At 45.8% G+C, this 12,930-nt stretch overlaps 1 protein-coding gene across 9 annotated transcripts; it reads left to right on the top strand.

Moving 5' to 3' along the window:
• Positions 1-3,331: 3,331 nt before the first annotated feature.
• On the top strand, positions 3,332-12,493 carry LOC127348172 (uncharacterized). Of its 9 annotated transcripts, none has more exons than XM_051374290.2 (10): positions 3,332-8,360; positions 8,515-8,628; positions 8,786-8,898; positions 9,016-9,092; positions 9,279-9,355; positions 9,520-9,717; positions 9,822-9,974; positions 10,077-10,294; positions 10,442-10,488; positions 12,187-12,493. In XM_051374290.2, the coding sequence occupies exon 1, from the start codon at positions 3,624-3,626 to the stop codon at positions 8,352-8,354; it is 4,731 nt and encodes a 1,576-aa protein (XP_051230250.1). In that variant the 5' UTR covers positions 3,332-3,623; the 3' UTR covers positions 8,355-8,360; positions 8,515-8,628; positions 8,786-8,898; positions 9,016-9,092; positions 9,279-9,355; positions 9,520-9,717; positions 9,822-9,974; positions 10,077-10,294; positions 10,442-10,488; positions 12,187-12,493. The 9 variants fall into 9 exon arrangements, with proteins under 9 accessions (XP_051230250.1, XP_051230246.1, XP_051230257.1 ...); XM_051374286.2 differs by lacking the exon at positions 12,187-12,493 and adding an exon at positions 11,757-12,132; XM_051374297.2 differs by lacking the exon at positions 12,187-12,493 and adding an exon at positions 11,757-12,132 and having other exon boundaries at positions 10,447-10,488.
• The last annotated feature ends 437 nt before the right edge of the window (positions 12,494-12,930 follow it).

A 12,930-nucleotide genomic window follows, 5' to 3' on the forward strand; every position in this document is an offset into this window, starting at 1 on the left:
GTTCAATCCATTTGTGTTAGATCTTGCGTTATTAGGGTTCGTCTGTTCCTAGTTCAATCCTTTTGTGTTAGATCTTGCGTTATAAGTGTTTGTGATTTGATTTTGTTTAAGAGTTTGTGCTGATGATGATGAATATTTGGGCACAAATTGATTCAGGGTTTGGTCAGTAAACAATTGGTGTGTACAAATTTATTGTGCATGATCTTTGGTTTACTGACTCAAATCCTGGATATAAGTGTGTCCAATGTAACTGAGGCTACCTCTTTTTTTCGAGCCCATATTATCATGCATGATCTTTGTTCACTCTCTATTCCATCATCGTTGCAATTGACTCCGTGTTTTTTGCACGATCTTTGGTGCTACGTGACAGGTGCAGAGCAGCGACATCGACAACGACGACGATTCCTTCCACACCAAGACTCGTCACGTCCTCAGGAGGCTGCAGTCCGACCATTACGATGGCCCCTTTGCTCGAGGCATTTACAAGTGCCCCTTCTGCAACAGGAAGCTCCGCGCCACCGACTTCAACTGCCTGGTGAACCATGCTGAATCCATTGGCAGATGCGACGCTATAGTTGGAACGACCGTGAATGTGCATGCGTTCATGGCCAAACACAAAGCACTTGGAATTCACCTGCGTAACCTCCAAGCGAGTCACAGACGCTACCTGGAGGCGTTGAACGTGCCTACTGCACTCTCTGTATGTGACTGCTCTATCTGTAGAGCAGCTTAAATTCATGTAAAATGTAGCTTATGTTGTATCTATCGGTACTACTGTTGGATCTGTCGTGAATATATCTATGCTATGTTGGCTGTTGTATGCAGTTTATCCTATATTTTCTCTGGATTTGTGCCCTAGATTTTCTACCTGATTGGGTAAAAACGAAGGCATAAAGAAATGAATGGCGTTAAAAAATAGAATGAGAAACTGCTCTAGATTTGCTACCAATTTGGGCTATCAAATATGAATGAGGTCGAGCGAGAGAGAGGATAAAGGTACATTGAAAACTGCTAATCTGGGCGAAAGAGACAGAAACCACTCGTTTCCACGTCCCGGACCCACATGGCTTCACACGCTACGGCCACACAAACACATTCTCGTCATGTCCCACACGGTCCCTTCCTAACAGCCCCACACGACGCGGCCCCATACGACGCGACCCACAAACGACACGACCCCACTCGTCAGCACGAAACGGTCAACTTAACGGATTCCTTCCGTCCGAGCTCTTTCTGCGGATTTCAGACAAGGACTTGGTGAAAACTGAGGAAAACTAAGAAGCTGGAGAAAACTGAGTACAACTAATAACCAGAGGGCACGAGAATAGAAATCCCTATAATATATACTTGGACGCTGAATAAGTGAAGGTATGTAGACCCTTGGGATCCTCTCCTCGTGTTTTTTTTTTAAAATCAATGAGTCAACATTTTAAAGAAAAACATTAAAACTACAGGAACTAACAAGCCAATTAATAACAAAACAAGAAATGCTTTGGAAAACAAAATAGGAGAAGTCAGACTGTCATAGTAATGGGAACACTTTTTTCCCCGGGGGAAATAAGAACATGTTATTAAAATTTCTGTTGTTTTCCTCGGGTGGCCAGAAATATAAAAAAGAATGTATTACCCAAATTTATTGAACGTAAAATGCCGCTAGATGTGTCGTCTGAACCTGTAAAATGATCACTTGTTCCGTTTTCTTTTTTGCGCAAGTATATTTTTACTTCTAAAATTTATTCATTTGTTCATTGTTTGTTGTTTTGTAAACTTTCGTGTTCGGTAAAACCTTCCTTGATAAGATTAAATCTGAGCTGCCAGGTTATTGCTTCACCCGTCAATAATTCTGTCCATGTGAAGGGTTCTATGACAAACAGAGCACGTCAGGCACAGAGACTGGAGCCATTGATGGGCTGCAGGCTGCTACATGAGGGCATCTCCAGCGGCACGACGCATTTTGGACGCCCAAAAGTGGTCGTGAGCGTCTGTTGCGTCTCCCCGCGGATATATTTTGTCCGCTCGTCCGTTTGCGTCTGGGTGTGCTCCCACCGGGGCGGCCCATTTTTTGAATTGCAACATAGTACAAACATTGAAAGTAGTACATAAAAATGCATAAAAACTGTACAAAGCAGATCTATAAGCCTAGACTACTTGCTTCCTGACGGGTCGGCACCGTCGTTGCGTCGTTCCGTCGCCTGCTTCACCGCCGCCTCCCGCGAGGCCGCTATGGCTCGGTGCGCCGCCGCGTCCTCTTGCAGACACTGCTCCAGCCTCGCGTTGGCGGCCTCGTCCTTGAGCGTCTCGAAAGACTCGACGAGGGCCCGCTGCTCCACCGCCTTCTCCTCCGGCGTCGGCGCATCAGGGTCATCGGATGACCAAGATATCTCCGAGTCGGAGTCCTCGGCTGCAGCGGCAGCCGCGAGCCTGCGCTGTTCCAGCTCGGCGTCCAACACCGCGTGGCCCGCCAGCTCCTCCTCTGCTTCCTGCGCCGCGAGTGCCAGGGCCGCGGCGTCCCTGACCGGGTCGAGGAGGTCGCCCGTGCTGTCTTCAGCGCGGAGGAGCTCGACGCCGGAGGAGGTGGAGTGGGAGGTGAAGGTGGAGGTGGAGGCGCGGCAGCCTGGCCGCGTCTGGCGCTGCTCATGGTGGATCTGCTTGAGAGGAAGGGGCGCTACGGCAGCGGCGGCTAGGGTTTGTGGGGAGGAGATGAGATGCTCGCGCCCCTGTATATATAGCGCGGAGGCAGGGCGACGGCCGCGCCACGCGTGGCATCGCCATTGCTACGTGCGCAGAGGTAGGCGACGGCCGCGAGCCACGCGAGGCATCGCCATTAACGCGGCCGCAGACTGCCGAAGCGACGCCTCGGTGCCGCATGCGCGGAGAAGACGCATCGACGCTGCGCACGCTCGCGGAAGCCGAGGCACGCCATTAACGCGGCCCTGCAAAGGCTGCAGCGCGCCGCCAGGAAGTAATGCCGCGGAAGACGAAGCAGTTGTGCCGCTGCCAGGCGGGCCCGCGCGAGGAGAGCGGACACTCGGAGCGACCGTCGAGCGTCCGCGGAGACGCAAACCTAGCGCATATTTGGGCCATGTTTACGTCTCTGCGGACGCCCCGGTCACTTTGCGTCGCTCCACTGGAACAGGCCCAGATGCATTTCCGGTCACGGCGGACACAAACGGTCGCTCAGCGTCCGTTTGCGTCGCGCCGCTGGAGATGCCCTGAACGAAGTGATAGGTCAGTGGCGCGCAGCTGGAAAGGCCTTTGCACTGCAGCGGTCGTCGCGGTGGGTCGTCGCGGTGGGTGTCGGCCTCGTCGGATCTTTATAGATGGACCATCTCTCTCGTTTCTGATCATCCACTTCTTTTCCAAAACACACCGACACCAACGCCTCCAAGCAACTCTGCATCCTCTTCCGCTCATCTCCGACAAGCCATTGCATTCGCAACCATTTTCCAGAAAATCCCAAAAAAATGTAGTTAGCCATCTTCCAAAAAAACGTAGTTTGCTCCAAGCAATTCGCTCCTTTGATCTGCACGCTCATCTCCGAGCAGCAATCACAATCCGCATCTTTTGCCTGTTTTCCCCGAAAGAAAAACAAAAAAAGAAAAGCTGTTTGCCAGCCGCTGCTGATGGAGGCGGCCCTGATTAAGGGCGGCGCCGTCGCCGGGGCGCAATGGGTGGTGAGCAAGGCGCTGAGCCCGCTGTCCGACGGCCTGGTGGAGCTGTGGGCGGCCAGCACGGAGCTTGAGCCCAACATCGATGCCCTCAAGACGGAGCTGCTCTGCGCGCAGGGCATACTCAACCGTGCTCTGCGAGTGGAGATCGACAACCCCGCGCTGGCGGTCCTGCTGCAGAAGCTGCGGGACCTGGGGTACGAAGCGGAGAACGCGCTGGGCGAGCTCGACTACTTCCGCATCCAGGACGAGATCGACGGCTCCTCCGAAGCCGTCGAAGACCTCGGGTGCGGCCGCAACCTCGTCCGAGTCGTTCGCCACGTCGCCGGTGCCGCCGCTAGGCAGCTCTCGTGTGACGACGAGTCATGCAAGTGCGCGCGCCGCCTCACCTCCGGTGCCCGTAACACCGCCCACGTCGCCAGTGCCGCCGCCAAGCAGTTCTGTTGCGCCTCGTGCTTGCCTGCTGCTCGTGGTTCTGACGAGGACTCCGATGAGGAGTCCGACAAGGAGTCTGACCAGGAATACTCCTGCAAGTGCGGGCGCCGGCTCGCCTCCCGTGCTCGTACCGCCACCCGTGCCTTCGGTAAACGACTCCTCTGCTCTTCTCCTCTGTCTGTCACTGATGATAGTAAGCTTGCCCCTAGCAGAGTACCAAAGTTAAAATTTGATAGGGTGGGCGTCTCTAAAAGGATGAAATGTATCGCAGACAAACTAAAGCCGCTGCGTGAGAGCGTCTCCGATATTCTACTCATAGAGTTACAGGGATCTGACCATGGCATTGTTAATTCTGCTTCTGGAAATAGACCCACGACCACCTCAGGACCATTAGAGCATATTGTGTATGGGAGGGACCAACAGAAGAACACCATTGTCGTGGACATTACAAATGTTGAAAACATTCATAGAGATCTCACCGTCATTCCTATAGTTGGTCCTGGGGGCATAGGAAAGACTACTCTCACTCAGTACATATATAATAGCAAAAGAGTTGAAGAACATTTCCAAATTCGAGTTTGGGTGTGTGTATCTCTTGACTTTAGTGTGTATAAGTTAACACGAGAGATTGTGAGCTCCATTCCTAAAGCTGAAGATGAAAAAAATGACAGACCGGATAATGAGGTTCAAAACCTGGACCAACTTCAGAAATTGATTGAAAAAAGACTAAAAAACAGAAGATTTTTACTTGTTTTGGATGATATTTGGAAATATGGTAATGAAGATGAGTGGAATAGATTGCTAGTTCCCTTTAAAAAAGTGCAAGGAAACGGAGACATAATTCTAATCACAACTCGATTCCTTGAAGTCGCTGAAATGGTTAAGAAAGGAGATGAACTCTTACAACTAGAAGGTTTGGAGCCGAAAGAATATTGGAGCCTTTTTGTAGCATACGTCTTTGGTGAAACTAATCGACAATATATTGATAAAAACTTGCTTGAAATTGGGGAAAAGATTGTTGAAAAGTTGAAGGGTTCTCCTCTTGCAGCAAAAACTGTGGGTAGCTTACTGAGAAAAAACCCTACTGTAGTTATTTGGACGAGGGTTCTTGAAAGTAGAGAATGGGAATTACAAACCGGTGATAACGATATTATGCCCGCATTGAAGCTTAGCTATGACTACCTCCCTTTTCACCTGCAACAATGTTTTTCCTTTTGTGCATTATTTCCAGAGGATTACAAGTTTGAATCTGAGGAGCTAATTCACTTCTGGATAGGACTTGACATCTTGCATCCAGGTCATACAACCAAAAGAATTGAAGATGTAGGGTGTCACAACTTGAATGACTTAGTTAATTATGGATTTTTCAAAAAAGAAACAGACGATTTAGGTACACACTATGTTATGCATGACCTGCTACATGATTTGGCATTGAATGTTTCATCACAAGAATGTCTACATATAGCTTCATCTAGTCTAAGAGATCTAGGAATTGCACCATCTGTCTATCACATGTCCATTAGTTGCATTGATCCAGGTGATAGCACTGATGGAGTTGTGCAAGAAAATTTTAGGAAAGGACTGGATAAAATAAGGAACATAATCAAATTTGAGAACCTACGCACTTTGATGTTGTTTGGAAATTATGATCCAAGCTTTGTTCCCATATTCAGTGATTTATTTAAAAATGCAAATTCTCTGCGAGTTGTCTTTTTGTCAACAATGTACTACCCTGTGGAGTCTCTGTTGCTCAGTGTGCCAAACCTTGTCCATCTTCGGTACTTGCGGCTTGAGTCAAGATACGGTAGTAATGAACATTTACCAAGGAATATCTCAAGATTCTATCAATTAAGGGTCCTAGACATAAGGAAGTGGCACAATTCTCATAGTCTGCTTGGAGATATGACTAACCTTGTAAAGTTGCGGCATTTTTTATCTCATAATGAGGAAGTCCACTCAAATATTTGTAATGTGGGAAAGTTGTATAGCTTACAACAGCTACAGAGATTTGAAGTCAAAAAAGAAAGTAGTGGTTTTGAATTAAGGGAGCTGGGGAAATTAGAAGATCTAGGAGGATCACTTGCCATATATAATCTTGATAATGCAGCAGTAAATGAGGCACATGAGGCAAAACTATCATACAAATACCGCTTGCACAAATTAACACTGAACTGGAAGGAAGACCGATCTGATATAAATCCTGGCGCAGAAGATCAACAACTTGAAAGCCTTCGGCCACACACCAGTATTCATGAGCTATCCATTGATGGGCATGGAGGCTCCACGTGCCCTACATGGCTAGGTACAAACCTGTCCACGAGAGGTCTGGAGGCTCTCCGCCTTGACAACACTGATTGGGAATCCCTTCCACCGCTTGGAGAGCTATATATGGTTCACGAGACCGGAGAAGAGTATTTTGGTTGCATTAGAGGTCCGAGCTTCCCTAACTTGAAAAGGCTAGAACTCATTGGGTTGCCAAGATTTAGAAGGTGGGTAGCAAATGAATTTTGCCCTTGGTACTTCTCAATTATAGAAATACTCATTGTGAAGGATTGCCCTAAACTAACTACGCTCCCGTTTTCATCTTATACTACTTGCTACCCTCCGGATGGAGATTTGAATGTGACTTGGTTTCCTAGGCTAAAAGAGATTGAAATAGAGAATTGCCCAGAACTCTTGTCACTGCCTCCTACTCCTTATAGTCACACTTTGTGCAATGTTACACTGCAACATGTAGGAAGAGGTCTGGAGCTGTTAAGTTACTCAAACAAATCATCCGTCCCTTTGGAAATGGAAGGTAATGATGCTCTGCCTAGCCTAGACGAGACGGTTTTGGCGTTCGATAAGTTAACCCATCTACAAGAATTGAGTTTTGAAAACTGCCCACCTCTGTCTAATAAACACCTTCAAATGCTAACCTCGTTAAAGACCCTCAAAATAAGTAAGTCTGGTATTGTGTTTCTGCCGTTAGTAAAAAGTGATGTGAAATGGCAGCTTCCGGTCACCCGTCTTGAGATAATGAGTTGGACTGCTAGCGGGCAGGAACTAACACGTCTACTCTCTCATCTCCCTGACCTGTCTCATCTGGAAATATGTTTGTGTGACAAGATAACACTGTTGAACGTAGAGGCAGCATCGCTATCAGTGCCAGCTTCTTCAGGTGTTAAATTGCAGGATACACATGGAACAAATCAACAAAAAGATGAAGTGCTGCAGGTGGAGGAAGAGGTAGTAGCTGCGGAACAAGAAGAGGAAAATGATGGGCTGCTGCTCTTACCGGCCCAACTCCCCGTTTCTCTGAAGTATTTTATTATCCTTGGTTGTCCAGAGCTTATCCTGACTGCCCATACCCACGGGGCAGGAGGAGGAGGTCTCCATGCCATGCGCTCCATCCAGAAAATCGAAATAAAAAGTTGCCCCAAATTCCTCTCCGCCTACAAGGATTCGGATCTCTGCCCTTTCCCATCCTCCCTGCAACGCCTCGTTCTTGAAGATCGTATGGAGGGCATGGACACGCTGGTGCCCCTCTCCAACCTCACCTCTCTCCAGGAATTAAGAGTTACATATTGGGGCCAGCATTTAAGGCACGAGGGCCTGTTGCATCTCCTCACCCAGGGCCAGCTCACCATATTAGAAGTCCGCCATATCCCCAATTTCTTTGCTGGTTGGGACCCCGCGCGAGGGCTGCAGGGTGGAGAAGAGCAGCCATCCTCCAAATTGCAGGAATTCGAGACGGACGACATCGCAGGAGCCCTTGCTCAGCCGATCTGCCGTCTCCTCGCTCCCTCCCTCACCAGATTATCTCTTGAATTCAACGAACAGGTGGAGCGCTTCACAGAGCAGCAAGAGGAGGCCCTTTCCCTCCTCACCTCCCTCAAGGAGCTCCAATTTTGGTGGTGCGAAAAGCTGCGGTGCCTCCCGTCAGGGCTACGCAAGCTCACCAGCCTCGAGCGATTACAGATCTATGTCTGCCCAGCCATGCGGTCGCTGCGCAGGAATGGCCTCCCGAGTTCCCTGCAAGAGTTAGTTGTCGAGTACTGCATCAATCTGCGGTGTCTCCCAGCAGGGCTACACAAGCTCACCAGCCTCAAGAGATTGGAGATCGAGAGATGTCCAGCCATCCGGTCGCTGCCCAAGAATGGCCTCCCCAGCTCACTGCAAGAGTTGGATGTCAGATATTGCCACAACGAGAAGCTAAAACAGCGATGCAGACGGTTAGTGGGCACCATCCCACTAATCAGACTAGGCTAATCCAAGGTAACAAGCGCTTCCTTGTTTTGTTCCCATCCTCAATTCTCTCAATCACCCTTGCTTTTTTCCTGATACCACACACGCAGAAGTCACCTTCTTTTCTTTGATTTACCTCATTACTTAATAATCTGAACAGTCTGCATTTCAATCTACCCTGCAGGGCTTCTTGGGAGTTGTACATTCTTCTAGCCTTGTAGGACTATCTCCATGGATGTACCCAGTTCGCACAGAAGAGGGTCTCCTGTGTGGTATCTTCTTCATGTACATAAACCTGGTAAGTAATGTACAACCAAAATGGAACTTCACTCCAGCAAAGAAATGTTTGAGGAAACCGTGTAATCCGCAGTTAATGGCATCAGAGAGTTTCTCTGTTTCACTTCCTGGATGAAATCTCTGATATGTATACACCATCTATTTGGCTTTTTGTGCAGGTGTTCTTATGATTTTTCTGGTCGTCTTGTTGATACTGTGTAATTACACTTCTTTTGTCACTAGTGAAGATTTGGTTCTCTAGCGTTCAAATAGGTGCAGACGTTACTTCTTCGTAAGTTCCAGAACTGAACATAATTTTCAGATAATATAACACTCTGGTTCCTCAGTTTTCATATATAATGTTGCATTTATCTTTTCAAATCTTAGAAGTATTGATTTTCCTTTCCAGAAAATTCCATGCAGTCTTGGGTATACTTCGTATTGCAACAGATGTGGAAGCTACGCTCTTTACCGGCTGACAGCTTAGTAAGTTATTGAACTGAACAAAACTTTCAATAGTACTGTTGTAGAAACCACTACTTTATGATCCATTTTGATCTATAAGCTCCATTTTCTTCTTCCGATTTTGATAGCATATATAGGAATCACCCTAGTTAACTTGTTTTTATCGAAACCTTTGTTAACTTGGGCATTCCCCTTTCGTCGGTCCAGGGAACATTGTCAGAAGGTTCACACTCCAAGAGAATGTATCCAAAGACTTCAGAAGATCTCCATTATGATTGCCTAAGGTAAATTTACAAATTTCTTTTTGAGTTTTTCTTCAACAGAGTAGTACAATTCTTGTTCTCTATCTGCATGATCTCAATCAGAACTCACATTTGCCCAGTCTTTTGTTTAGATACTATTGCACTGCACGCCTGCAAACTTGGCTAACTTCAATGCCTCCTGGCAGGGCTACACAGGCTTCCCGACTTCGACAACTTAAAGGTCATGGTTGTGTGCAGCCTATGCAGTCAGCTGCCCAAGGAGACATCCACAGTTCACCGAAAGAGTTAGATGTGAGTTGTCATGGAAATGACGAGGTCAAACATAAGTAAGAGAAGTTAATGGAAGCCATTCGCAAAGGCGAATACGTACTGACTAAACCAAGGTAGATGAAATATAGACTTGGAGCCTTGGAACTGCTGCCAAAAAAAGTTCATGTTAAACTCATTTGCTGCTCTGTTAATTGATCCTAACATGATATACTATCAGGTTGGTTCATGCTTATCTAGAACTTCATACATGCAATGGTGGATTATTCACTGCATATGAAGCAATCCAGGTTATGGACGAGTCAACCTGCAAAAAGAACGAAGCTTTTGGACCATTCTGCAACTGATCTCAAGTTACCCGATGATGTGCAAGGTAAGTTTTCTGCAAAGATGTCTCTCATGATTTTATTCTCTATGCCTTTGCTCAATAATGGTGCACTTCGGCAAGCTATTAATATATTTGGCATATTTGCAGGCAAGGAAACTGTATGAATCTGCCATTTATCTTGAACCTGAAATTCTAAGAGCTGAACTGGCAAGGGGTGATATGCGTTTTGGTGAATCCTGGAATAATCAAGCAATTTTTCTACTTGAAAGATATTAGAGGCAATAGGCAGATGATTCTCCACTCATCAAGTTAGGTCAACTATTTGCAGCAACAAATCTGCTGTCCCAATATCAATCTGCACTAAGGTAAATGGCTCTTTCCCCTTGTGTATTTGAAATCAGGAGATTCTAGGATATAGTGTATTGATTGCTAGTTGAGTCAGGGATGGGTATCATGTACAAATTAAAATTTCCAGACGCCTTCATATAGAATTTAAATTGTTGTAATACCAGTGCAGGTTAAGGAATAACTGAAGACAAGAATGCTGGCATGAGCAACGGTATAATTTTTTCTCGCTTTATTCAAATGCTAGTTTACCTGAGATCGTGCACATAATTTATTTGGTCACATTCTAGCTCCCATATGTTTAGATTGTTATTTTGTCCCACCAGAGCCATACGCAACAAAAACTGAACCATCATTTGTGCAATCTGAATATTTAGTGAGCGTTGTTAATTATGTATCCATCTAGTCAGAAGCTCTTGAAAGCCAGTCACTCTTTTTCTATCCTTCAATTGCTACCCTCTGACACTCGTCATCACAATTCATGCATTGCAATCTCGCATAAGCCACTTGTACCATTCTGTCGCCGGTGTATCCATTCTCTTTGTATAAGTCACTTCATTCATTTGTGCATCAGTGTCAGCCTATTATATAGGGTTTGCACACTTGTTATTTTCCGATAAAACTCAATGGGAGAGTTCATTTTATGGTGTCCAGTCCCTTGGAAACAGAGTCATCCAATAGTTTAAAGCTCTTGAAAGCCAATCATTTCTTTTCTATCATTCCATTGACTCCTTGGATCAATCCATTGGTCTATCCATTAGACTATTCCGTAGATTTTACATATTGTTCCTCTTTGATATATTCATGAGGATATATCATTTATGGCACTCATCATGCATCGAATTACTCCCAGCAGTCATTTGTAAATGGAGCCTGCCATATGTCGGCAACTCTAAATATATATTAAACAGAAAAGAAAAATAAAAAATGCTGGCATCTAGAGGAAAAAGAGAAAGAAAAAAGAAAAAGAAAGAAAGAAAAAAAAAAGTGTGCTGCCAACCAAGAGCCAAAAGAAAACCAAAAGAGAGTGTGCCGGCAATTAAGATTTGAGAGGCTCTTATATTTCATTTAGTGGGAGGACTTACGCATACTTTACTTTTGCAATCATCAGCTGATGCCTACTCTTCATGTGGTATCCATGTCATCAATAGTTTCTCGACATCAATTGTGCCACTCAGATCATTCTTTTCCTCTTGACATCTTTTCCATCATTCTTCCTGTGACTGGAATCATGAGGTTTCACTGTACTGGTTTCGGATACTTATTTAACTTTGCAATAACTGAAATTCAGATTTGCTTACTCCATTTACCCCACCAAACCACAGATAAGCCTCCACATATGTATATGTTTTTAGTTTTTAGTGGTAGGGAGATCTTGGCCAATGGCCAGTGAGGATCCAGATACGAGTGACTGAGAGAAATGATCACGTTGTGAGGGCATAAGGATGTGATCATGAAATTTTGTGCATTATCTGTTGTAAGCTTGTAGGTTTGCAAAGCTGGAGAACAACTAGAGACCCTTCACTAGTTCACTGTACGCTCTTCATCTGCTTCGCTTCGTCAAGTCAGTTGCATCTCATGAAAAGGTTTAAAGTCCCACTTCACGACAGAGGAAGCCACACAACCAAGTTTCCAGGATTCTGAAAATATCAGAAGATTGACCAATCATATTAGTTGACCCTAGGGGTTTGATGAGCCTCTTCTCTACTGCTAAGTAGTCAGATGGTGATATAGTTTTAGTCCATAAATTCGAGTTGTGTAATCTTCCATCCTGTATCAAACTATTTGTAATCGAAGACGGAATTTTAGCGAAGAGAACTTTACTATTTATGCAAAGATTGCTATCTTGCTTCATGTCGTTAAAGGCGATATTAACTAAGTGCTGAGGAGCCCCTGCGTGTAACAATCTCAGAATCTTGGAGACATGGAGCTTGGTATCTGATGAAAGGGATGGAATGTGATAATCAGATCGGTGGTTTCCTTCAGCTGCGTGGAAAAGCTTCTCTCCCAAGCTGGGATCACTGTATCTCAGTTTGTGAAATTCTTTTGGAACCTTGATGTAGATCACACATTCTTAAAAACAAAAAACTCACTAGAAGTATGAAATGCATTTTTTTTCTCGAAAACAGGAACCATAGAAGTTACTAGAGCCAAACCAGTGTAGCATGGGAGTTCTTAAAGAAGTTTGGATTATTACAGGAAAATCTGCAGAACAATGGTACTACTCTGGTTATTAACTCGGTGGGCTCGTTGGGCAGGCAGGGATTGAAGTGTGTTACCACACGTATTTTGGGTGAAAACACAGGGATTAACCGGGTAGGTTCGAAGCCCTGGCAAATCCTTGCTAAGCTAGGGTGCTAGGCTACTGATCAGTGTATGCAGGATGCAGCTAGCTTTGCACGGGTAGGATGATGCACGTGGGCGCACGTCACACGCCACCCCGGCCGGTCAAGCTGAGCTCGTCACATCTCACATGCCACTCAGCAAGCTCGCGAGAAAAAAATGCGAGGCGTCCCTAGCGTTTTAATTCACACATGTATTAGCAATTTTTTTGGGAATACTTGGGGCTAGACACGTCCAAACCGGTTGAAACCTGGCGTACCGAAACAGCTCAGCGGGTATTTGTGAGGATCTAGAGCTGTTCCGGAGAAACAAA

Source organism: Lolium perenne, chromosome 1 (genome assembly GCF_019359855.2).
Source record: "Lolium perenne isolate Kyuss_39 chromosome 1, Kyuss_2.0, whole genome shotgun sequence".
NCBI lineage: Eukaryota > Viridiplantae > Streptophyta > Magnoliopsida > Poales > Poaceae > Lolium > Lolium perenne.